The sequence below is a fragment of the Malaya genurostris genome, chromosome 2, assembly GCF_030247185.1.
Source record: "Malaya genurostris strain Urasoe2022 chromosome 2, Malgen_1.1, whole genome shotgun sequence".
Taxonomy (NCBI): domain Eukaryota; kingdom Metazoa; phylum Arthropoda; class Insecta; order Diptera; family Culicidae; genus Malaya; species Malaya genurostris.
Genome location: NC_080571.1, coordinates 73,062,818 through 73,089,529, shown reverse-complemented (window position 1 = coordinate 73,089,529; position 26,712 = coordinate 73,062,818). Strand labels below are relative to the sequence as shown.

The 26,712-nt window shown below is 37.7% G+C and overlaps 1 protein-coding gene across 1 annotated transcript in view; it reads right to left on the bottom strand.

Moving 5' to 3' along the window:
* The window catches only part of LOC131432064 (semaphorin-5A), a 510,712-nt gene that overhangs the window by 353,345 nt on the left and 130,655 nt on the right, over positions 1 to 26,712 (bottom strand). Inside the window, exon 4 of the mRNA XM_058598113.1 lies at positions 14,459 to 14,586. Coding sequence (XP_058454096.1) covers positions 14,459 to 14,586 — 128 coding nt within the window. The remainder of the gene's footprint in view (positions 1 to 14,458; positions 14,587 to 26,712) is intronic.

The window sequence follows — 26,712 nt, the reverse complement described above, 5'->3', positions numbered from 1 at the left end:
AGTAGCAGTTTTCTCCTTTATCGCTGAGCGAAAATTCTAAAGAGAAATACTAGTCTTTTCGGTACTAGATAAACTGATGTTTTTATCTTGAAGATTTATCCAGCAGAAGCGGACAAACCTGCTTCTGCGTTTTGCGAACCTGAAACGCTAATTTTGTTCGTTATCTTATTGTCACAGCAGACAGAGGATAGCTCGAAAATGATTTTGGATTCAGTGTAAGCGAAGCGAAAACAGAGCAGTGAGTTAGATAATTTTACGCCAGCGTTTTCCGGTCATATCTTCCTCGTGTTATTCAAAATAAAAACGGACGATTTTTTTTTGGCCGAAAATGGAAGAATTGGCATTGCCTGACGGTGCCACATCCCACACGGCACGCGAAACAATGATCAAATTAAAAGAAGCTTTCGGTGAACATTTTCTCTCATTAAATCGTGTGATTTAACGCCTTTGAACTATTTCCTGTGGGGCCATGTTAAGGCTCATGTCTACAGGGATAAACCAGCATTTATTCGTAAAATACCGGAGAGCGAGAGTGTCAAAATTGTACCTTTCGTAAGAGCCACCTAAATCGGAGCCGCGGCCACAATTTGCATGAAATCATTTTCAAATATCAAATTATATTGATCGTTCTATCGATTCCAATGAAGATTTCATCAATTTTCTCGAAGTTTAAAAATCAAATTCTATCCCTCTCAAAAATCGCCCTCCAGTTTCATCATTTTTTATTAAGCTAATTTTTGAAACAAATTTAGGCAAGAGCCGAAAGCCATTTCGCCTTTTTCTCGAAATCCATTTTACCGAAAGCCATTTCGTCGAAATCCACTTTACCGAAAGCCATTTCACCGAAAGCCATTTCACCAAAAGTCAATTCGCCGGAAGCCGTTTTACCGAAAGCCATTTCACCAAAAGCCATTACGACGAAATCCATTGTGGCAAGATTCATTTTACTGAAAACCTTTTTTTTTCGAAAACCATTTTGCCGAAAACCGTTTCATCGAACCGTTTTGCCGAAAACGTTTCACCGAAACCCATTTCGTCGAAATCCATTTTACCGAAAGCCATTACGCTGAAAACCGTTTCGTCGAAAGCCATTTCGCCAAAAGCCATTTCTCCGAAAGCCATTTTGCCGAAATGAATTTCACCGCAAGCCATTTCGCCAAAAGCCATTTCGCCAAAAGCCATTTTGCCAAAAGCGATTTCTCCGAAAGCCATTTCACCGAAAGCCATTTCACCGAAAGCCATTTCACCGAAAGCTATTTCACCGAAAGCCATTTCACCGAAAGCCATTTCACCGAAAGCCATTTCACCGAAGGCCATTTCACCGAAGGCCATTTCGCGGAAATCCATTTCGTCGAATGCCATTTCGCCGAAAGTCTTTTCACTGGAAGCCATTTTGCCGGAAGCTATTTCGCCGAAATCCTTTTCACAGAAAGACATTTCACCGAAAGCCATTTCGCCAAAAGCCATTTCGTCAGAAGCATTTCGCCGGAAGCCATTTCGCTGAAAACCTTTCCACCGAAAACCATTTCACCGAAAGACATTTTGTCGAAAATATTTTCGTCGAAAGCCATAACGCCAACTGTTTCGTCGAAAATCATTTCATCGAAAGCCATTTCACCGAAATCCATTTCGTCGAAAGCCAGTTCGTCAAAAACCATTTTTACGAAATCCATCTCACCAAAAATCATTTAACTGAAAGTAATTTCGTCGAAAGCCATTTCGACGATAGCCATTTCACCGAAAGCCATTTCACCGAAAGCCATTTTACCGAAAGCCATTTCACCGAAAGCCATTTCACCGAAAGCCTTTTCACCGAAAGCCATTTCACCGAAAGCCATTTCACCGAAAGCCATTTCACCGAAGGCCATTTCACCGAAGGCCATTTCGCGGAAATCCATTTCGTCGAATGCTATTTTGCCGAAAGTCATTTCACTGGAAGCCATTTCGCCGGAAGCTATTTCGCCGAAAACTTTTTCACCGAAAGTCATTTCTTCGAAACCATTTCACCGAAATCCATTTCGTCGAAAGCCATTTCATCGTAAACCATTTCACGGAAAGCCATTTCGCCGGAAACCATTTTTACGAAATCCATTTCACCAAAAATCATTTCACTGAAAGCCATTTCGTCTTATTTCGCCGGAAACCATTTTTACGAAATCCATTTCACCAAAAATCATTTCACTGAATGCCATTTCACCGGGAATCATATCACCGAAAGCTATTTTGTCGAAAGCCGTTTCCCCGAAAGCCATGCATTTTCCAATTCTTGAAAAAAAATTGAACTGTTTGATTCAGAGTATATATTTCTGAAAATGGCCCATTTGATTTTCTAAAGCTTCTTCCTAGACATCATTTCTATACAAATAATACTTTTCTAGTTACAACGATTTCAAGACAAACGGCGCCGTTCTCCACAAAACTTTCTTTGAATTACATTTCCAAATATCTCGAGAACAGCTACGTCTATGATCCAATTAATTGCTTTTAATTCACAACTAATAAAGTCTTTAAACCGTGTTATCTGCTTCTCCTTTTTCAACAAGAAACTTCTCAAGATAGCATCATATGTTTGTAATCATAACAAGTTTAAAAAGAAAATATTTCAAGAAGAAGTAAAGAGACTGTAATTGTCAAACTCTTGAAAAAAGCATTCATCTTTGTGTCTTTCTTTATAGAAAGGTAACAGAATTATAGAAAAGTAACAGAATTACTGGACTTTAGGACGGGGCCTAGGAGATCCATAGCGTTATATACCAATCGACTCAGCTAAACGAGATCGGAAAAAGTCTGTGTTTGTAAGCTCAATTTTGTCAAACATGGCTTAATCAATTTCAAGAAAATTAGGCTCGTTTGAAAGCTACTAGTGGACCACTGATCAAGTTTGATGACCAAATGGCTATGATTTCTAGTTCCGGAGATATACTACATGGAATGAGACGTTCTGGGCCTAACGAAGGACAAGTCGATTTATTACCGTGAAAACTATTGCATTCTTTAGTATAATCTCCATCTAGAGCGATACACTTGACCCATCGATCCTCCAACATTTTGAAACTCTTAGAAAAAAAAAAGATTTGTCAAGGCCTTTAAAATAAGCTTCCGTTTCTGCAATGACCTCAGCATTCGACGAAAATTTCTTTCCCTGGAGAAACCTTTTTAGATTTGGAAATACATAATAATCATTTAGGAGTTAGCCAAATTTTGTGCTAGGACACATAACCGTTTTTATTATTTTTACGTTTCGTCTTTGACTCATCAGTGCAGAGCAGTTCAAATGGCCGATGCCAGAAATAGTCGAAAACACGTTTTCGTTCGGCACTTCAGAAAAGACATGGCACTCCGTTGCAAAACAAAATGTGTTCTGTAAGTAGCTGAAACTTTACGCCGAGTTTAGCACTAAGCAGTTCCATTTGAACTGCTCTGCACTGATGAGTCAAAGACGAAACGTAAAAATAACATAATAGTCGCTGGGGGCCAGATCTGGAGAATACGGGGGATGGCTTGATAAAAACTAGAACTCGTCTGACACGATCAGCTGTTGTTATTCAAACACTAGTGGAAATTTAGTATTGGGCCATTTTATCAACAAAAATATACACGGTTCGAAACTATTCAAGTCTTTTTTGTGAGAGGCCCGGGACTTTTCATTCAATGCAGTAACGGTATAAGTGAAGTAACCAACTAAACGCGCTTTTTCTCCCCGCTCAATTTTCTCGTGATGGCTGAACCGATTTCAACAAAGTTAGGCTCCTTTGGAAACTTCTATTGGTTCTTTAAGCAGGATTAAAATTCAAATAGCTGTCACTTACGGTACCAGTGACGTAAACGTCAATGGTACTGAGTTACCACTCAATTTGCTTGTATATAGTTTAACAGATAACGATAATTTTAGGATCGTTCGAGACTCAGATTATATGGCCAAATAAATGGTTTACCGTGCTGAAGACGTATACAAAGTTTCATTCAAATCGAAGCAAATAGATCCTGATTTTGTCTGCTATTATTTTTTGGAATTTCTCATCGGTAGCAACGCGAAAATTTGAAGCGATTTCACCAACTTTCTTGCTATCCTTTGGCTCGATGCAATGAACTGGGATAACAGATCTCACTCTAACAAATGGTTTTAATATGTGAAATGAATGGTTGAACTGAACAGAGATAATTGAGAGATACGGTTACCCAATATGGAAACAAAAGTAACGGTGCATCCCATTTTCCCCCAAAATAATTCCCGCAAGTCTTGAGATCTGAACGGGCCACAATCTTGCTGGATGCCCTTAATAATTGCGCGAACGTGAGTCTGTCTTTAGTCATATGATTGTTTCATGTTTTATAGAATTCCATACCCAAATTGGCGATTGTAGTTTCGGTGTATCTTCCCTTAACAGGCGTTTATTATCTCGAATGGTTTTCCTACTATCCACTGCTGTCAGAATTTTGAATTGCGGTACTTTTTCCGCCATTAACAACGATCGAAACGAACGGACCGAACCGTGTCCACCTGTCACATTTCCCGCGTTGCAATCGATTTCGCAGAACCGTGAGAAACGATTTAATTTACCGGCATCTTCCATTCATAACTTTGCCCCACTCCGAGTCTCAGAGGCTGGTAGTGATTAATGAGTTCAATCACCGCTCAGCTATAATTAAATTATGACCGTCCCGGGGACATAAAGATGTAATCGTCGTGTTTTGTTTTTTTGGTTTTGTTGTTCGTTCACCAATTCCATCCGTTCTTCGCATGCATGATGACTATGGTCAGTGCAAATTTTTCGCCGAAAGGCCAATAACCGAACCGAACGAAATTGTACATTTCGCGAGAAAATTTATCGTCCTACGTGAAAGCTCAAAACTTCTACCCGCTTTGCAAGGACCTTGGTCGACCGGAGATCGTCGTCGGTGAAAGAAAGAGACGCAAAGCCTCCATCCACCACCGTTCCGTTCCAACAGTCGGATGTCCAATGACCTTCACACCGGACAATTTTAGGGGTCCATCGTCGACTACGACGACGTCCAATAGTTAAGCGAGCGGGTTAAGCTTTCTTCGCGTGGTCGTTTCTGCTTCTTTATGGTAATTGGAATCGATTTAATTACTATTAATTAAATTCAATCTTGCGTTTCGCGCGCTCTGCGACATTCACTCGATCGGCTTCCCTGGGACGTGATTGCATTCTGCGCGGGTCGAAGCGTTTTTAGCGCGAATAAAAAAAAAAGCCAGTTGTCAACGTTGTAGCCAGTATCCTCTTTTGGGCTTTAACTGGATACGTGCCAATCGGTCTAAATAAGCTTGCGTACGGAATGACCCCATTCCAGACGAAGCCGCGGCGGTAATGATCTCCCATGAATCGCAGTTCCATGTCCGTTTTCAGGTAATCGCTCAAAATTCAATCGCCCCGTCGTCATCAACGTCGTCGTCGTCGTCGTCACAAAAGGGCCTGTGCTGTAGTTGGACATAAACCCGGGCATCACGGAATGTCTTTTTCGTGTCGTTAGTTGTTCATCTTGTCAAGAAAGAAATAAAACGCACTGAAACTGGAAATCGATATACCGTACAGGTTGCATTCCGCAGCAAGTGTCTCATATGGTCACGTGCCTTTTTCGAACGTGACGGGTTCCCAAACCGCACTAGACCGGTGAGATTTTGAATCGGCCCTTTGGAGTCCAGTTTTTGCGTTTTGCCTTTTTTCTATAGAAAGGTAACAGAATTGCAGGAAAACCGACTTTCCACCGGAGCATCAGACAACCATAGTGTTATATACCATTCGAGTCAGCTCGACGAAATTGGAAAATGTCTCTGTGTGTGTAAGTGTACCACTTTTGATACATACGAGGTCTGTTCAAAAAGTTCCCGGAATTTTTTAATTGCGCGCGTCTGGAGAGTCCGGTGGTCAAAATTTTTTTTTATTGTGTTGGTACATATGTCCCTAATGTATGGTGAAATTTTCAGCTGTATTCATTGTTTACATTCCGTCTTGTAGCGGCTGGTGTAGACGTGTTTTTTTGAGCTCGGCGATTTTTGTTAGTTTAAACAATGGAAGAATTGAAGAGTCAAAGAATTTGTATTAAATTTTGCGTGAAAACTGAAATAAAGTGTAACCAAGTGTGCGAAATGTTACAGAGAGCCTACGGTGAGTCTGCTATGAAAAAAACAAGTGTTTACGAGTGGTATAAGCGTTTCCAAGATGGCCGCGAAGACGTCAATAATCGATGAAAATGTGGGAAAAGTGGAAAAATGATTACGGATGATCGCCGAATCACTATTAGAGAAGTTGCTGATGAAGTTGGCATATCAGTTGGCTCATTCCATCATATTTTTTCAAATGTTTTGGGCATGAAACGAGTGGCAGCAAAATTCGTTCCAAAACTGCTGAATTTTGATCAAAAAAACAAACGCATTACCATCGCTCAGGAGCTGTTAAACGACGTCAACGACGATCCAAATTTACTTGAAAGGGTCATAACTGGTGATGAAACATGGGTGTATGGTTATGATGTCGAAACAAAAGCACAATCGTCCACGTGGAAGCACCCAACGTCACCAAGACAAAAATCGCCGAGCTCAACAAAACACGTCTACACCAGCCGCTACAAGACAGAATGTAAACAATGAATACAGCTGAAAATTTCACCATACATTTGGGACATATGTACCAACACAATAAAAAAAAATTTTTGACCACCGGACTCTCCAGACGCGCGCAATTAAAAAATTCCGGGAACTTTTTGAACAGACCTCGTATCACTACCAATGAACAATAGCAAACGACAACGATACGCTCTACCAACGACACCTCTCTAGATCATTTGTAGATCTATCACTCTCCATAAATCAACAGATGAATTTGTTCTAAAATACACATGTTCCAGAGTAGCGTAGTTGGAAGAGCGTCTCTCCGAAAAGGAGAATGGTGAAGGTTCGAATCCTTCCTCTGGGTGATACTTTTTCGCAAAAATTTTATTTTCCACTGTGTCTATTGCTCATTAATCGGGATGTGTATAAATTGAATTCAAGACTTATTTATATCATAACACAAACCCCAAAATAGTATTAGTAAACTCAATGTGCTTCTTAAAATTCAACTTAGAGTCACCAGGAGTACACCAAGGTCTTCCACAGACCATAATCGATCCAGACCAACTTGTGAAACATTATAGTCGAAACTGACTACAGACTGTTTTGCGACTAAGAGAGATGACGGAGCATTTGGAAGCGCTCAAAACCATTCTGTTGATATTACACCAATTAGTCAAATTATTCAACTGCTCTTGTAGGAATTCTGCGTCATGCGCTGTGGATTTAATGATATGAAATAATTTGAAGTCATCGACGAGCGATAGTTTCATACACTAGATCGTTGATATACAGTAAAACTATAAACGGTCCAAGGTGACTTCCTTGAGGAACTCCAGAGGTAACGGCGAATGGTCAGGTTGTACAGTCTCCTATTTTCACTATCATTTCGCGACCAGTAAGACATGAGTGAAGCCAATTCAGAAATGGCCCATGAAATCATAGTCTATCTAACTTTGAAATCTTGTCGAACGCAGTGGCAAAATCGTTGTAGATAGAATCTACTTGTAGTCGTGATTCTAACGAACGTATGATGAAGGAAGTATAGGATACTAATGTCGTTTTCGCTTGAGAAAACTGAAACTGACCCAGGGTAGTTTCATCAAACAAACACTTTTCATGAAACGCACTTAGCAACGGGGGTTTGAACAAACCTGACGTGAAAACCAGATTCGAAACTGACTCGATTTTTAGTTCAACAACGTTGAAACTAGGTTCAAAACTGGCTTCAAACCAGAGGAGGAAATAAACAAACTAATTGATTCACAGTAAATAAAAATATTCAGTATTATCTCTTCATATCACATATTCTTTGTACATATTGTAATGAAATTTAAAACCAATGAATTTTGATAAGATAAATTTTGGTTTTACTTAGAACTAACTCGTTTTAACGCTACGCTGCGTTCATTAAACAGGTTTGAAGTTCAAATGGCTGTCACTTACGGTTCCGGTAATATAATGATATGAGTAACGTAAACGTCAAAACATTCAGATATTCCATGCTTCGTTTCAAATACATCATTTGAAAGGTATTCAGCAATACCGTCGTGGTGGAGTAATATCATCAATAAAAACAGCTATTAATATTAACATGCATGCTGCAATGAATAATAATTATAATGATAAGAAAACCATATCCAATCACAAATCGTGCTATGCAGCTGATTATTACGCTATCGAGCTTGAATATCATATACAGAAGAAACAGGAGTGCAGGATTTTGCTACGTCAATTGAAACGCATCATTCAAACGTTGCGCTTCTGTTACTTTTATAAATCAAATTCATGAGAAATAGCGTTTTATTGGGTTTAATCTAAATAGTGCATGAACATTATCATCAACATCAACCAGGTGGAAGTAAAACAAATATTTTCAATGTGTGATTACGATCCAAACCGATTATTTTCATAAAACCTTCAGCTAGCATTCATATCATTGCAAATTAAACAGCAGGTTGCGAATTCGAACATGGTTTTTATCAAACAAGAACGTGTGCTGAAACATCGTAAACCGTGCTGTAACGAAACCAGTATTTTTTCCAACTCTGATGATAAAAGCTGTTGAAGGAGCATTCCTGAAAGTTACAAATCGACAATTTTCCCAAATTTGAGCACCATCACATTGACAAAAATGATTGATGTACATGCTCCTTTAATTTTCCTTATCACCCATTATTAAACTTTTAAAAGATACAAAATTGGCAATTTTCCACGATTTTAAAAGTCGCATTGACACGCGGTATCCTTAGTTGAAAATTCCTGTATTCCGATTTTAGACGTAAATCAATCGGCACTCAAGTCCGATCTTGTTCACATGTGATTTTCTTCCACAATGCTCAAAGCTGATCAAACCGTCCAGTGATTTGATCTTACAGGAATCAGTGATGATAGTAGCTCAAAATCACTACCAATTTTGTGTGACGGAAGATCAGTATTTATTTTGATCGATGTGATTCAACGATCACTGATCAACTGATCTTAAAAGGATTGGATCAGTATCAAAGATCTCTTTATGTATAGGGAAAGATCACAAGCAATCATCTTCGCTAGTGATTACGATTTGAATCAAGAGTATCCTCGAAGTTAACAGTTTCACTGCCTGTGACGTTCCAGAATTCAACTGCAGGATCTTTTACGTGTGGGTATCACTAACTATTCGTAAATTCTCAGCAAAACGTTCTATCAAATGAGCATTCGAATCATAATCGCCATATTTTTGAATATATTCCTTATTCTATTAATATATTCGACATAGAACTTAATTTGAAATGTATTTGTGAGATCAGTTTCGAAGATTTATAACCTTTTTGTGCTCATTTATATGCCAGCTTTAATTTTTTTTGCTGAGTCGGAAGATGGATTTACAATAACTTTGTTCAAAAAGCGATTATTAACCGGATAAATCTTAGCCGGCACTTTCAGAGCAAATGTATTGATTTTTGCATGGAATCTTTACAGGTTGTGCACCGTTTATGTGGTATCATATCAAATATAACAGTAAGTAAAAACTAAAGATTGAGGAATGAATAATCGTCTGTGTTTTTCAATACAATAAAATAGCGATATATTTTTGGATGGGAATTTTTTATTAAACGTTGCATGATACAGGAGAAGAATTCGTTCTGTACGTTGAGCAAACCTGTCAATAACTTAATCAATAAAACCGCTTCGAAGTTGCAACTGAGACAGCAATTTGTTTTCAACTACCATAAGCATAAGCTACTGAAGGTGTGCATACAAGCTCTCACGGAGCCAAACGTGACAGAGAACAACAAATCTTAGAGCTGAGCTGAGTAATTCCTTATTTTCTTGAATCTATGCAGGAACTCAAGTGCACGGCAAAGACACTAACACAGTGGTAAGAGATACTTGAAATTTGAAGTTAGATGTAAATGGAAAGTGTGTAAATACACGCAATTTCGGCGCACAAGACGCAGTACTCGAGTTCAGAGCGCCACGTGTCCACGGCAATGCCATATGAAAAGATCGTTTAGCTGTCACTAGCCAGCAAGTGCTAGTAGTTCAGGGTGAGTTTGTGTATAATATAATTAAAATTACTAGCGTGATTACTATATTTAATTCTAGATCATATTTGAAGGTTTGACCACGCAAACATTTTTAAATAAATTATAAGATCCTATCCAGATTTTGAAGAAGTAGATAAAAAAGCTTTAGAATGTTTGAATAGTAACAAATACAAAATATAAAATTCAATATTGTTAAAAAATTGTGTAGATGTCATATTATGATTGGGGACTAATCGGAGAGTTAATTAGCGCATGTTGCGACGCGCGATTTTCATGCGAATTATAGCACTCGAACCTGCGTTGAGAACGTACGAATCGTTGTACATTCATTTCTGCCACGGCACATAAATGCAAAGCAAAGTCTTGGTATTACATTCCTGTAGTGGAATTAGATCTTCTGTTTCAACAGACTTCGCAGCCGATTCAGTGTGTACAGAACCATTGCATGGCTAGTGCTACGATTCTACTGACACTACGAATCCTTTCAGGTCGGGGCTCGAACATACGACAACAGGTTTGTAAGACCAGCGCCCTATGCATTGAACCGCCAACCCGGGACCGGTACATAAATGCGCGAACGAGTTTTTGTGAGAGTAGCTAAAGGCTGTCCCAGAAAATATGGACGCAACCAAAAACCGCTGCCATTTCGCAATGGTTCAGAATCTGTCAATTTTTATGGCTGCGTCCTGTTGTTTACACTCTTCTCTAACCACTTGTGCAATTGTTTATTCGTTTTCATTAGTTTGTTTCGAAATGCGTGGGCTTTCAGCAGAACAACGTCGAAAAATTGTGTACAAATTATGCACAGAACGCGGACTGTCACTGAGAAAGATAGCAAAAATGGAAGGAGTAAGTGAAAAAGCCGTGCAAAATGCAATCAGGAAGTTCGGTGAGGATAACCCGAAAACGAGTCGAAAAAAAGGTCCTGCTAAGCCTCAGTTCGATAAAAGTATACTGAAGGCGTTCGAGCAAAAAAAGAAAGTTTCAGATCGGGATGTGGCCAAAAAAATGGGCACTTCGAAGTCAAATGTTCTTCGTGCTAAAGAGGTTTGAATCTTCGAACCTATAAGAAGCAAAAACAACCAAAACGTAGTCCGAAACAAGAAGCATCGATCAGGCCGAGGGTTCAAAAGCAGTACAATGTACGATTCTTTCTGAAAATTTGAACTGCATAATCATGGACGACGAAACCTACGCGAAACTCGATTACAAATCCTTGCCGGGACCACAATATTATACGGTGCCAGAAGGGCAAGTGTTAAACCAGTCTGAGACATCGATTGAAGTCGAAAAATTCGGTAAGAAAGCGATGGTCTGGCAAGCAATTTGTAGCTGCGGTAAGATTTCGAAGCCCTTCATCACCACTGCTTCAATGAACAGCGAAATATACACCAAGAAATGTTTACAAAAACCACTTCTACCAATGATTCGAAGCCACAAGGATCCTGTTGTTTTCTGGCTAGATCTTCCTTCTTGCTACTATACGAAACCAACGCTAGAATGGTATACTACCAAAAATGTCACTTTCGTCCCAAAATACATGAATCCACCAAATTGCCCACAACTTTGACCAATTGAGGAATTTTGGGCATTAACGAAGGCACATCTTATGAAACAGCCGAAACCATTCAACATTTAATGAGGAACGTTCGCAAGAAGGTGCACCAGCTAGTCTACAGTGGCTAAGTAGCGAATGTTGAGAATAATATTCTGTTGTTGTAGTCTAATAGTATCAGTATATCGAATAAAATTTGAATATCTAACACTTGTGAATTATTTACAACGAAATCAAAGTGCGTCCATACTTTCTGGGACAGTGTTTATTCTAATTTCATCTTTATTGCTATCGATTAATATTAGACTAGAACTATGAAGCATTAGTATTTATAATTGACTAACATGAGGTTATATTTATACGTATTGACTAACATGCTAACAATGTATATGCATGAGTTTAGTAGCAAGCATAGTTTCTACTTCTAAATAACGATTGAAGAGAAGAAGAAGCCCTTTGAATAACATCTATTAGATTACTAAAATCTTCCGGATGTTAACAGCAAAATAAATTCAAGAATTTTCGGTATCTTTACCAAATCCAAATAGCAATTCACTTCAATTTTCATGTCAGAACCTTTATTTCGATACACGAATACTACATTGAAAGCCGATTCTTATTACTATTATTCCATTGCTATTAGGCACACTGGAAGAGAATGCAATGAGTGTGAAAAAATTTAAATGATTGAATCCTCTGAGATCCTTGTTTTGCACATTGCACTCTCTTGTCCCGGGTTGGTGGTTCAATGCATACGACGCTGGTCTTACAAGCCAGTTGTCGTATGTTTGAGCCCCGGCCTGGAAGGATTTTTAGTGTCAGTAGGAACCATAGTACTAGCCATCCAATGATCCTGTACGCTAAGAATCGGCTGCGAAGTCTGTTGAAACAGAAAGGTCAAATTCCACAAAAGGAATGTAATGCCATGTCTTTCAGCGCACCTGTGGTCCGAAGCGAGATTGTCGAGAACGAATTTCAACGACGACTAGTCCACGTCATACCAATACAAGCGCGATTTCCGATACTGTGGAACTTTGGATTGCTTGGGATCCGACATCGAATTACGAAATGTATCAGACTTACATAAAACGTTCTTCTAACAATTCTAATCTTCAATGTATACAACGATGACAAAATGGATTAAATGTTGAAAACCGATTAAATATTGTTTTAACTTGTATGATGAAAAAAAAATCACTTCGAAAATGTGGTCCCTCGTTTTCCGATTCCGAAAGCACCGAAAATAGTGGCCAAAGAACTCCGAAATACATCGATATTCCATATGAATGTTAATGTGAAAGGTAACTGTTACAAACCCGGTGAACGACCAGAATTAGGTTAAAACCGGGGATAAATAAACGATATAATAATAATAATAATAATAATGTGAAAGGTATCATAATACCACTAGGTGGATTGAAAAGGATGTTTAGCTAATAATGACGATATGTTGTTTCAAAAGGTCTTATTATGAACAGCAAAATGATAACATAATATGAGAAATTGATGGGCCGAAATTAAATTAAGTTTTCAAATTGATGTTGCTATCATAATAAGATTTCAATTTGCTATTGTTTCAATATTTGTCTTCACTCGCATGACCACACACGCTTCCTAAATGCGCTCGCGGTTCGTGTTTTTCGTCTGAAGTCAGCATGCGTAGCAGGATAAGTTTTTCAACTGCATAATCTTTCCAAAAAAAGTTACATTTGCGTTCAGGAGGGTCTATCGCTGAGCACTTAATTGACAATGCAGTTTCGCATCGCTCGAAATCAATATTTCATAGGGTGATCTGAAGGAGAATCAGCTCTATTCAAATAATATAACTTGACTTTGGTTTCCTTTGCTGTTTTGCCTGTTTCATGTGATAACGAAAATGCCTAAGCTTTTCCATGAAAATGTTTCGCATTTTTTAGCAAACTAATACGTTGTCGATTTCAGCCACATCTTTTTAGTAAACCTTTTGCATAACATTTGTTGGATTATTGAAGTCTTACTGATGTTAACAACAAAATAAATAACAAACTAATCAATCATCCAATCGCAAACCAGTCAAGTGCGGGAAACTTTCCCATGCAAGCGAAGATCCTCTCAGCCACCGGAAGCTAACGATTGATGCCACTGCAGTTAACCATTAAAAAAAAAACAAACCACTCAATCTTTCATCGCGATAGCCCGTCATTGACACTGACTGACTGGTAGCACTTCAAATACAACGAAAAACGCAAAATGTTGCGCAAAATTCCACCCAAGCTAGCTGCAAATGTGACTACTGCAGGACCAAGACCCCGGGTAATAGACGACTGTTTGGTTGACCGGTGGTGGTGGTGGTGGTGGCGGCTGCATTCGGTAGCCGCCCGATTGAAATCAGCAATTATCATAATCGCAAAATATTTACATATCAATGCGATCGTTTTTCGCCAGAAGGTTGCACAAAACTACCGAGCCAGACAACTCTTTGCAACTCGTCATTGCTTCGCGTGCCTCCCCGAAATGGTGTAAGAGGTGTTAGATGCCGGGATCAACAAGTGTGACCATGGCGTGAATCCGCACCAGAGTACGTGGCAATCAAGCAAAGAAAAAAAAACGAAACGACCAGCGACTAATTGCATTTGTACCAGTGATAAAAATATTTATTTTAATGAATAGTTGGCGACTTGACTGGAAAAAAAATTGTCGTGTCGTGTCGGTTAAAGGGTGATCAAGTTGTTCCGTTTAATGGGTTTCTCTTTTCGTCCACATATACAGGAAGACAAGACGAGGATCGTGTACGACAACAACAGGAGTTCATCATTTACTTACCCTGATAGGAAATATATCGGAAGTCGTTATCCGAGGCTGCCGGGGACGCTGATACTGCGAGAACTACCAACGCGATAGTTGCCTGCCAAACGGAACGACCCATCGCTGGACGGCGTTGTGGCGACATCCTAGAAATGGAAAAGATAGCGTAAAATTAGATGTTGACATTTTAAGAGCAAATAAAAAAAATTATGAAATTCGTATATACAACACGGAGTAGGCATTTTATTTAGGGATGATCAAAACTCGTTTCAACCTGTGGAAGTTCATGGAAAAAGATCAAATCCAATAGACCCAAATCTCAGTTTATGAGTCTTTTTTTCTACGAAATATTTGATTTATATAATAGTTTCTTTTTTTTTTTCTTTTTCATAAATACGTTTATTTCATAGACAATATACATAAGTTTTTCTTCGCCGTGGCATCCACAATACATAATACTTTAAACCTAATTCACATTTATTCAACATCATATAGTTGGCTATTGGTTGAACTCATGAAGGAGAAAGGAGTCTAACATGAAATGAAATTTAAATTGGAACTCCAATAGACTTAATGAAATGATAAAGAAGTTTCATATAAGGAAGGTCACACCAAGCAAGAATGTCGCGAACTGGGACATTGCATAGTCTACCTCTATAAGCGTTTCGGTAATAAATAAAAGTGTGATAGGAAACAACAATTTTATTAAAATTAAAGCTTGTTCTTTTTTTAAGTAAATCGACTTTTTCCAGTGTAGAACTCGATTATGAATTTAAATTAGTTTAAAAATTTCAAAATTCTGGATTAAAACATTCGAAATATTTGCATACGGCATCAGTTAACCGGCATGAGACTAATATTTGAACCACACCGACCGTGCAGATCATATGCCAAGTTCTATTTTACCGGGGGTCTTCTAAGTTGTGTTTCATCACTTCCAGAGTAGTTCAATAGGCAGAACGATTTTCCCGGATCGGAGAGGGTTGCGAATTAAGAACTGCCTCAGGTTTCATATTTCGTTATTATCATTTTATCAGTCTGTTTTTCGTTGGACAAAGCATCACAGCTAAACATTAAATGTGGTAACATGCAAAGTATGGCTTATGCACATGTGGCCAAAAGTGTATTTTGCCTAGGTGAGGAATAGCTTTTCTAAAAATTTGGTTTAGGACTGAAACAAAAATAGCTGACAGTTTCATACAACCCATTAGTTTTCGCAGCTAGTTTCACATCATCCGAATAAACGGTCAGTAATTCAGATTTGCAAATCACCTCTCTTGCAAATTCCTTGGTGCAAACGTGGAATAATTTTGACTTCGTAATTGAACCGATTTATAGGTGAACATAAAATAAAATTTGGCTAACCCCTAAATGACCATCGGCCAGAAAAAAAGTCAAAAACACGTTTTCGTTCGGCACGTCAGTAAAGACATTGCACTCTGCTTAGCGGTTCAAACTACCTAGTTTTGCATTTTTGCAGTTCAATTCGAACTGCTCTAAACTGAACTCTGCACGAACAACGTCTTGCTCAAGGAAATCCGCTTCCCAAGATGCCAGAGGCAAGAAGAGGTGACAAGTTGTTGTCAGCGAGTTGCAGCTCAAGCCAAACTGACAAGATGCAGTTCTTCTGGCGAAGGAACTTGTTCGCCCGAATAGTCGCATTTGTTAAGAAGGAAGTGTGAGTGAATATTTTTTCTATACTCCGTATGAATTGTTCTTGGAATACAGACAAGATCACAGAAAACAAATATACAGGCTCGCACATGAAATGGCGAATAATTGCAGATGTCACTGCGCTCGACTTTATTTTGGGTGCTACATTTACTTCTCGCTAGATTTTTGTTTGGCTGTTGATTAAGTAAGCTCCAGGTTTCCAATGTATAGCTTTTTTGTTTCGATTATAGAAGTTGTATCCTTAAGGTCATTCGCCTCAACGGGCAGAAAAACTTTCTGACCCAATGTGCGGGGTTGGGAATTGAACCCTGGTGGGCTGCATGAATGGTATCCACTTACCCATAACGCTATTCCCGTTCCTCCACAGCGAATTTAAAATGTACAAAGGTTTTTGAAAATTTTTGTTCGAGTCTGTGTATCTGATATCTGTGGATAAACTGTTGATCATAACACCCTTGAAGTTTTTAAATGCTTATGTATATTGTCTTTCCCATAAATCTCAAAATGATTAATTAATAACATAATATTTGCAACTAATATGGTGGCTTGGTCCTGGACGGGATGGATCGGGGTTATATCGCCGAATGCCATTTCGCCGAATCCTGCAATTGTTCTAATATCGTAATTGGAATTGATTTAAAATAAAGACAAATGAAAGATGATAGCGTTAACGCCAGATGTGTCGTAGCACCAGCCATGCAATGGTTCTGTACACTCTGAATCGGCTGCGAAGTCTGTTGAAACAGAAGGTCAAATTCCACTACAGGAAAAAATGACCTATTCGGCGAAATGACATTCGGCGAAACGACTTTCGGGGAAAGGCTTTCGGCGATATGACCCGCTCCTGGATGGGATTTAGCCATTATTTCTTGCAAATTTTTCTCCATGTCTTCAAAAACTTGTCGTGGTGACAGATTCTTTTAATGGAAAAACCCACTGTTTGTGACCTATTGTTCACCTGTTGATCACTTAAAAGTGTACTACCAAGCTAGCGCCCGTAGGTGGGTTTGTAAGGGAATTATTGGTCTAGATCAATTTCGGAAAAACTAAATACAATTGTGGACAACAAAAAGTGAGACTTTGTTCATAATTATAAAATTCTTTATTCATTCTTTTAAATGTATTTCGTTTCCCTTAGTTTGCTAAATAACCAGAAATCATACGGAGCTAAAGACTGTCCCAGAAAGTATAAGCGCACTTTGATTTCGCTGTAAATAATTCACAAGTGTTAGATATTCAAATTTTTTTCGATATACTAATAATATTAGACTACAACAACTTAGCCATTGTAGACTAGCTGGCGCACCTTCTTGCGAACGTTCCTAATTAAATTCCGTACAGACTTCTTGGCGACAAGTTTTGATACTTTTTTTCCAATCTTTTTCGAACTGTTGAATGGTTTCGGCTGTGCCCAGACATGTTTCCTAAGATGTGCCTTCGTTAATGCACAAAATTCCTCAATTGGTCGAAGTTGTGGGCAATTTGGTGAATTCATGTCTTTCGGGACGAAAGTGACATTTTTGGTAGTATACCATTATACCGTTGATTTCGAGTAGTGGCAAAAAGCAAGATCTGGCCAGAAGACAACAGGATCCTTGTGGTTTCGAATCATGGGTAGAAGTCATTTTTGTAAACATTCCTTGATGTATATTTCGCTGTTCATTGAAGCAGTGGTGATGGAGGGTTTCGAAATCTTACCGCAGTTGCAAATTGCTTGCCAGACCATAGCTTTCTTACCAAATTTTTCGACTTCAATCGATGTCTCGGACTAGTTTAACACTTGACAAGGATTTGAAATCGAGTTTCACGTAGGTTTCGTCGTCCATGATTATGCAGTTCAAATTTCCAGCAAGAATCGTATTGTACAAGCTTTCGAAACCTCGGCCTGATCGATGCTTCCTTTTTCGGATTACGTTTTGGTTGTTTCTGATTCTTATAGGTTCGAAGATTTAAACGTTCTTTAGCACGAAGAATATTTGACTTCGAAGTGCCCACTTTTTTGGCCACATCCCGAACTGAAACCACCTTCTTTTGCTAGAACGCCTTCAGTATACGTTTATCTAACTGAGGGTTAGCAGGACCTTGTTTTCGACCCGTTTTCGGTTTATCCTCAAAGGTGTTATCCTCATCGAACTTCCTGATAGCATTTCGCACGGCTTGTTCACTTACTTCTTCCATTTTTGCTATCTTTCTCAGTGACAGCCCGCATTCTGTGCACCATTTGTACACAATTTTTCAACGTTGTTCTGCTGAAAATCCACGCATTTCAAAACAAACTTATGAAAACGAATAAACAACTGCACAAGTGGTTAGAGAGGAGTGTAAACAACAGGACGCAGCCATAAAAATTGACAGATTCTAAACCTTTGGCAGCGGTTTTTGGTTGCATCCATACTTTCTGGGACCGTCTTTACGTATTATAGTGGTTTTGGTTTCCAAAGTACTGGGGTTAACTACTTTGATTTTCATTTTTAAGACACTCTTTATAGCCAAACTTCACATATTTCCATTGTATCGAGGAGACAATGAGAGCTGAAATTCGATTGATTCTCACTGCAGATATTAATTTGGATTCGTCTTGTCGTAGGGGAACGACTGACGTTGGCATTGATACTCTCTTTTGTTGCAGTGAGAGACGAAAATACTTCGTCTCGCTTCGTTTGTTTTGAATGCGTTCATTTACGAATGTGACATTATAAACCTGTTTTAATCCACCTAGTGGTGTAATGATTCATATTTTCCTATATAAATGTGCAGTATTCTTCAAAATAATTTCCTTTGATTCTTCAAAAACAAAAATGTTTGTCAATAAAATAGTATAATCTACAAACAGTACTCAGGTCGGTTATGCCATCTCTGAGGAAACGAAAAGAGGTACTTCCGAAACCGGAGTCTAGGAACCGGTATAAGCGAAGTTGGTTCGAGAAAAGCGACCGAGATCCATTTTGGAGTCTATGGCTACAATCTTCAGTCGTTCATCAAAAACCTGACTACCGATTGGAAAAGTTTTGAGGCAAGTTTTATTTAACTTTTTCTTTCCGGTGCTTTCGGAATCAGAAAACGAGAACCAGCATAGCCGGAATCGAGTTGTTTGGTTGTCTATTGACAATGGCTGCCAATTGGAATAGTTTCGAGGCAAGTTAAGAATTTTTTTTAGGTGTTTAGTTTCGCCACTTCAAGTGATGGTATCCAATTTTAACACACTTCACCATATAATTCCGGAATCGGAATTCGGATCCGGGTGAATTTTGTAAGTTTTATATAGGACAATGAGACCTTTCATTTGAATCTAAGTTTGTAATTTGAAATAAGATTCCGGAACCGGAAGTCGAATCAAAATAAAATTCAGGAACTTAGCATAGGACAGTTATACCTTTCATTTAAATCTAAATTCATGAAAATCGGTTTATCCATCTCCGAGAAAAGTGAGTGCAAAAAAATGTGGAGAATACGCTACAGTTTTTGACTCTGATCCGAAGGTCGTTGAATAACCGTAAGTCGCCTTCTTGTATACATAAAATATTGTTTCATGACATTCACTTATCATTATTTTTACGTTTCGTCTTTGACTCATCAGTGCAGAGCAGTTCAAATTGAACTGCTTAGTGCTAAATTCACTTATCAAACCCGTTCCGAAAATACTCACCGGAAATTGCCATTTTGGATTTTGGAACTACTAGAAAACAACTTGTATTTCCCAATCCCCATCTAAGATCTAACCAACATCGTTCTAATTGAATAAATTATTTTAGTCATAAGTACTGTTGAGAAATGCCCTCGGTATCTTAGACTTAGGCAGTGTGCCTTATTAAATACATTATTAAATTTAAAAAAAAACTTGTTTTTCGCACCTACTCCTTACATTCGTTCAGATGTTATTTATACTAAACTGATTTTTTTTACGAACTAAATCTCAAATCACGGATGCCTTTTTTACGAACTGATTCGATTTACAACCAACCGCATTAGTTCGTAAATAAAGTTTTGAGTGTACTTCAAAAGAACTATATCTAAATGTTTTACTTCTTCAATTTAATCTAATGGCTTTCAGACGACGATGTATCAAAATTTTATCCACAAAATGATTTATTACCCCCTGAAATCTATCGATCTTCCCTTAAAGCGCAATGAAATGCATTTCAAAAGCAAAAAATAAAACGAAGTGTCAGTGACCCGTTAGGACCACCATCGAACACTCTATGGTAGATTCGATCGGGTTCTGAAAGTCAAACAAAAATCCTAAAATATAGTCACGATGCATCGAATCCAAGCCTCAACAAAATGGTATAAATATTGATTGTTGATTGGATGTTGATTCAATGTGTCTCTCCTTCTCTTCCTTCTTCTCCTCCTGGTTTCGATTTTCGAGTGTCAGCCGGGACTGTGCGATTGTGACCCGAGATCGTGAGAATATTCTTCGCCGTGTCGCACCCAATCTTACGAATTACGAGTCTGGCCTACGGGGAAGCCGCCCTGCTGATCCTGAAGTTCGTCCCGCCGTAGGAGAAATTATGAAATCGATCTGGCTTTCCTCTCCACTCCAAGCCGGCGGTGTTGTATGAGATTACGACGCAAAGCCGGAAAACCAGGTGCCATAACTCATCGTTTTATGAATATAATTATCGACAGCACAGCATCGGTCGGAGCCGGACTCCAACGGCCAACCGCATTCCCTCGCCGATCATCGACCGGTCGATTACTTAATTCAGCCGCTTTGACTTTGCTGTCCTAATCTTCCGGATACAAAAGAGCTCAACAATCATCAGCTCAACAATCGGCTTGAGCGAGTTTTGCTGGTTTGTCTTTGCGCGATTGTTGTCTCTTTGTGATGTCGTTCCGTAAAAGATCATAAACCATCGTTTCGTTTATGATGAAATGATACCTCATGATACCATAAAGGTACTTATCAAACCTGCGTTTTCCCCCCACACCTTATATGGCGTCACTTTGATGGTCTAGAAATTCGATGTCATATGAGAGTACACAGATAAGGTGATAAGGCGTCTTTTTATTTGTTTATGGAAACACCGTCTGCTGAAGGCTTCTGCACCGAGTATCTGCAGTCCTACAACAACACACAAATAGATAAAAGAAACCAATTTGATAAGATTACATGTGTGTGGTTTTTTTTTTTGAGTTTGAGTTCTAGGAACGGTTCAAACGATAAAAACAGGAAATAAGGTTTACGGTTGTTTGAATATTGATCCTTCACGATAGGAAGGATCAATGGTTCTTCCATCGATAGTTGCAGGTATCAATAAGTCTCAATTGCTCGGTAAACAACTGACATGGTTTGCGTGAATCCATACTTCGCTTGTAAAAAAAAAACAATTTTTTAGATTAAGCCACTTCATTGAATGTAATCAGTGCGAATGGCTTCTGACTGTTAGAAACTACACACTGGAGACAACTTCCTGTCGTGGTACTCAAACACTTGATTTACTTTTTAACACCGCTACCGAGCAAAAAGACCGAGAAATATATGACTGAAACAGCGAAAAAAAATGAAAATTTGCTATAAAAATCTCTCAGAGAAAAAACTCGAACCTACAATTTTTTCCCCAGCCGAAGACATGTTCTACACACTGAGAAGAAATGAAATTTACGTTTGACGTAAATTCAAGCATGCCGTAATTTCTTCAGTGATGACACAATATTACATCTACTAAGATGTAATAACAAATTTTACGTCTGTATCGATGTAAGCTTTAGCAAAATTAACTGTGAAGTTACTGATATGACTTATCTTTAGATACTTTGTATTGTGAATGTAAGTGAATCGCGACGCTCCATTTACGTGCATCTATAAATATGTAAATGTTTCTATGTGTGTACATACTTATAAAAATTGTGTAAATTTACGTCTCCATAGATGCACATAAAAGGAGTGTCGCAATTCTCTTAAATTCACATCTTAAAGCAATTAAATATAAGTGATATCTTCAACTTCACAGCTAGTTTAGTTGACGAAGTTGACATCGAAACAGTCACAGTATTTTTTCTGTTTTCACATGTTAAAAGATGTAATACTTTGCCATCACCCAATAAATTACAGCGTGTGTGAATTCACGTCAAATGTAAAGTTCATTTTTTCTAAGAGTGTAAAAACTAAGCTACTTTTTTGCTTTTGGAAACTCATTCCTGAAATTGACTCGATTAAATGGCAAAGAACGCTTACGTGACACTTTGTTTGGGCCGGATTTAGTTTAAACTATACGCTTGTCACGTATTTTCAATGAAATTTCCGTTTTGCCTTTCTCATATAGAAAAGTTATGCAATCACTTTGAAAACCAACTTTTGAACCGAGGCCCGGAGGGCCGAGTGTCATATATCATTCGACTCAGTTTGTCGAGTACGCAAAATGTCTGTGTGTGTATGTGTATGTGCGTATGTGTGTATGTAACGTTTTTTAGCACTAGCTTTTCTCGGAGATGGCTGAACCGATTTGCACAAACTTAGATTCAAATGAAAGGATCCGGAAATATAGGATAAAGTGTGTTAAAAATTGTATACCATCACATAAAATGGGGAAAAACCTTTTAAAAATTTTCTAAATCGATCTCAAATTTTTTCCAATTGATAGTTTTTATCAGTAGACGGTCCAACAAACCGATTTCGGTTATTCTTTTAAGAATCGAAAAAATAATTTTGAAGAATACCACAGTATTATATATGATAGTATGATTGATATGAGAAAGGCATCATTACACCACTAGGTGGATTAAAACAGATTTTTTACTGTCTCACTCGTAAATGATCGCATTCAAAACACACGAAGCGAGAGGAAGCATTTTCGTCTTTCGCTTCAACAAAAGAGAGTATCAATGCCAACATCACTCGTTTCGTTACGACAAGTCAAAACTAAAATATCATTTGCAAAAAAGTAAGCCAAATTTTAGCTGTCATTCTTTCTAAAATGTATTTAAAATCTGTGAAATTTGACTGTAAATGGAGTTTTAAATATACATCAAAGATATTACACTCCAAATTTTTTTTTGGAAACCAAAAGTACTACAGATATGAGCAACAACAGGTAAAAATCATTTTCTGTCATTCTCAAAGTTTCGGCTGAGGATCGATACTGCACGGTATACGGTTTTCACTGAAAACCGAAAATGACTGAAAGAGTGAATGAAACCAAGAACATTTGGAACTATTGGGCAGTTTCTGTCATTGACTGGACATGGATCTCGTTCTCAAAACTTGCAAGGGGATCCGAGAGAATGGCATTTATTGTTCATCATATTTGTTTATTTTGAGTCCACGAAAGTGGCTTTTATTAGTCCTGAAATATACTTCATCTGAGAACAACATGTTCGACCGTCAAAAATGGCACATTTTTACAGTTGATTTACCACATGTTTCATGCATTCTGTTTTGAAGTGCTGAAACAAGTAATTTTATGCACCTGCGTGAAATGCTATGGTACGTTTTTTACCCATATTTCAGTAGTAGCATAAAAAAATTCAGAAGTTTTTTCAAGTAACGTTCTTATTAATTGTACCAAATGAGGATTTGCGTAACCTAAAAAATTCACAAATTTTTGCCCTGTATAAGGTAACGGAAATATTTTGGCCCCTCTATTATATTTTGACCCGGCACTCATATTTTTGGTCGTAGTCGACATGAACATACCTTACATTTTGAAGAATTTTCATACCTAAAATGTTGAAGAATGGAATGGTTTTCAAAATTCTGAGACACGATGTACTTCATTTATATCGCAACACATGTTGCTCAAAAACAGTTTATATGACCTTGAAACGAATAAAAATGATAGCCGAAAATTTATTTTCAGCCGGATATTTTTGAAACTCTCAGGGAATGAATAAACACATATTAGCTATGTTTTTGAAAAGTTGGTTTATAGAATGTCCTCTCCTAGGGAAAAGGCCCGGTCTTTGGAATTTGAAACTATCCATTAAATTCTGTGCAACACCTGCACCATTTTACTTACACACTATCATCTATTTTTTCTTCGAATTTTTGTCGTCTTCAATTTCCCTGGTTTCCGGTATCTGCCCTTCTTAATCGTTCAGAATTTCCGACTGAACCTGGAGTTCTGGCTAGTTTGACGGGTTCGTCTCCTTTGGTACGCTAACAAAAATGTTGGCTTCGTACCACCCCATCACCGCTTTCGCCAAATGGCATGATGCCAGTCCAACCAAAAACATGTTCATTTAAATTTACTGCTAAAACAACTAAAAACTTTTTCGGAACAAAAATTTTTTGATGAAAAGTTTCATTTAATCTTTCAATTATAACTATTTTTTGGTTCTAGTATTTACGACAAAAAAAACCATTAACGATGCGATTTTTTAAAATTGTTTTTTTTTCGGTTTTCCAAATATAGAAAAGGTTTTTAAACTGCTTTATTGTTGATTTTAAGGGTGCTTAATTGATTTGGTTCAATTTTTTCTAGAGCACTCTTTAGGAAAAAAGACGGGTGGAAAACATCAGAAACATAACTGGATGACGTGAATACGAAAAAAACGGACATACTTTTCCACACTTTTTCTTTAGTTTGAGGGAATTCTATACCTTGTTTTATAAAAAAAAACGTGAAAAAAGATAATAGAAATGTCGAATCTTACTAAAAACTTCGAATAATTGCATTTTTTATAACATGTAAAAAAATCAAATGAAACTCAATATTTTCAATTTCCAACGTAAAAATATACGTATTTTTTTTTATTTTCAGGGGTACCTTTCGGGAAGAGTCGAAACATATTTGGTAAATTGTAGTAGCTAAACCATACAGCAATGTTTAAGTCATAAACAATAAATCATTTTTTTTAGAATCTGCTCGATTGTAGCTGTTTGATTCATAAAAACTGATCAGATTCGTCAATTCATAAAGTTGCATTGTATTGTTATGAATAGCCAATTCTTACTACTCGTTATTTCTATTGGAACTGCCATGTATCTAACTATTGAAAAGATTTTAAGTGATTTCATAGATGTATAGGTGATCAGTCGACCAGAATAAGTTTCAATCTCAACATTCGCATCTCTCGTCTATGAACCGATTGAGCAGTACACAGCTCATGCCAAAGATTTCAGTAACAAAGGATGAACAATAGGCTTGAAAATCTTTTTCTTCTCTCTCACCTTTTAATCAAGAGCACTATTACTGCTCTGTAATGCTTGGTGTCATCAACTAGTTATAGAGTTAAAGAATTAGTTCTAGTTATAGGGTTATAGAATTAGTTTCTGTTGATACAAAAGATGAGGTTGCCAAATTTCATTTCGATCGGACTTTTCCCTGCTCCCAAATAAATAAATTAATTGTAGGAGCATTTTAATTATAAATTGAATGACTAATTTGACCGCCCTAAACAACATGCACAAATATGTCTCCCTCAAATTAGTCAATTGAAAATACTCAAGCTCTGAAAAATCCATATTTCTGTGCGTCGGTTTTGCACGATACGGTTTGTACGACGATTCGTTCAATTCATACCAAACATTAAAAAAAAACTTCAATTTCGACCCATTTGTGGTTATCTCAGACTGCTGGAAAATTTATCACAAATTGCTGAGCATATTTCCATTGGAATAGAGAAGAAATTATGGTGCTTCCGAGTTACCAAGATCGCTGAAAGTTCATAGATCTCGATCTACTGTCCGTTCGCAGAAATGTATTCAAGGCAGTTTTCATTACTGATCTTCTCCAGTCACGAATTGACAGTTCGACTTTCATCTAACTCGTGATACTATCAGGAAATTGTTTCGTCGATCACTATCTCTTTAGAAGTTTATCGTTAGTTCTAAGTTCTTAGCTATGTAGTTATAATAGTTAATGATATGCAATATGTTATAATAGTTAATAATATGAAATGTATCATTTGGATATTCTGTAATCTGTTGGTACAAAAGATGAGGAGGTTTTATGCCTACTGGAGACATAGTGTTAGATTGATAATAACTTATCTCCAGTGGGCTTTTTCCTGCTCCAGAAATAAAATAAAACAACTCAAACATCTTCGGGCAGTTAGGTAAATTCGCCTCTTTTGATAAAAAAAATAAATTGATCCGGGTTGTTCACAAAAGAATGATTCAGTGGTTACGTCACATCTTCGGCAACATTCCTTAAATCAAGTGTTGAGCAATATTACATATATTAGCTTCACAATATTAGCTTCTTAACGTTCCTAAAATTATTGAAATCGGTTCATGAATTCATGAGACATACATCATTATATCCCCGGTACCAGAAGTCGCAACAATTTGGCCTTCGAACTAGATCAATGATTCAATAGAAGCTTTCAAATGTACCTAAACTTGTTGAAACCAGCTCGGCTATCTCCGAGAAAGATAAGCGGTGAGAAAAAAGTGCGCTTTTTCGGATTCGCCACTTAAACCATTACATCTCCAGAGCCAGAAGTCATCCATTTGAACTTCGAACTTGATCAATGACTCTATAGTAGCTTTTATAACGAGCCACAGCTTGTTGAAATCGTTTTCACGATCTCCAGAAAAATTGAGCGTTGCGAAAAAAAATCATTTTGTCGGTTACGGCACTAATACCATTATGTCTCTGGAACCAGAAGCGATAACTCTTTAATCTTTGAAATCCGTTTAGACAAACAAAATT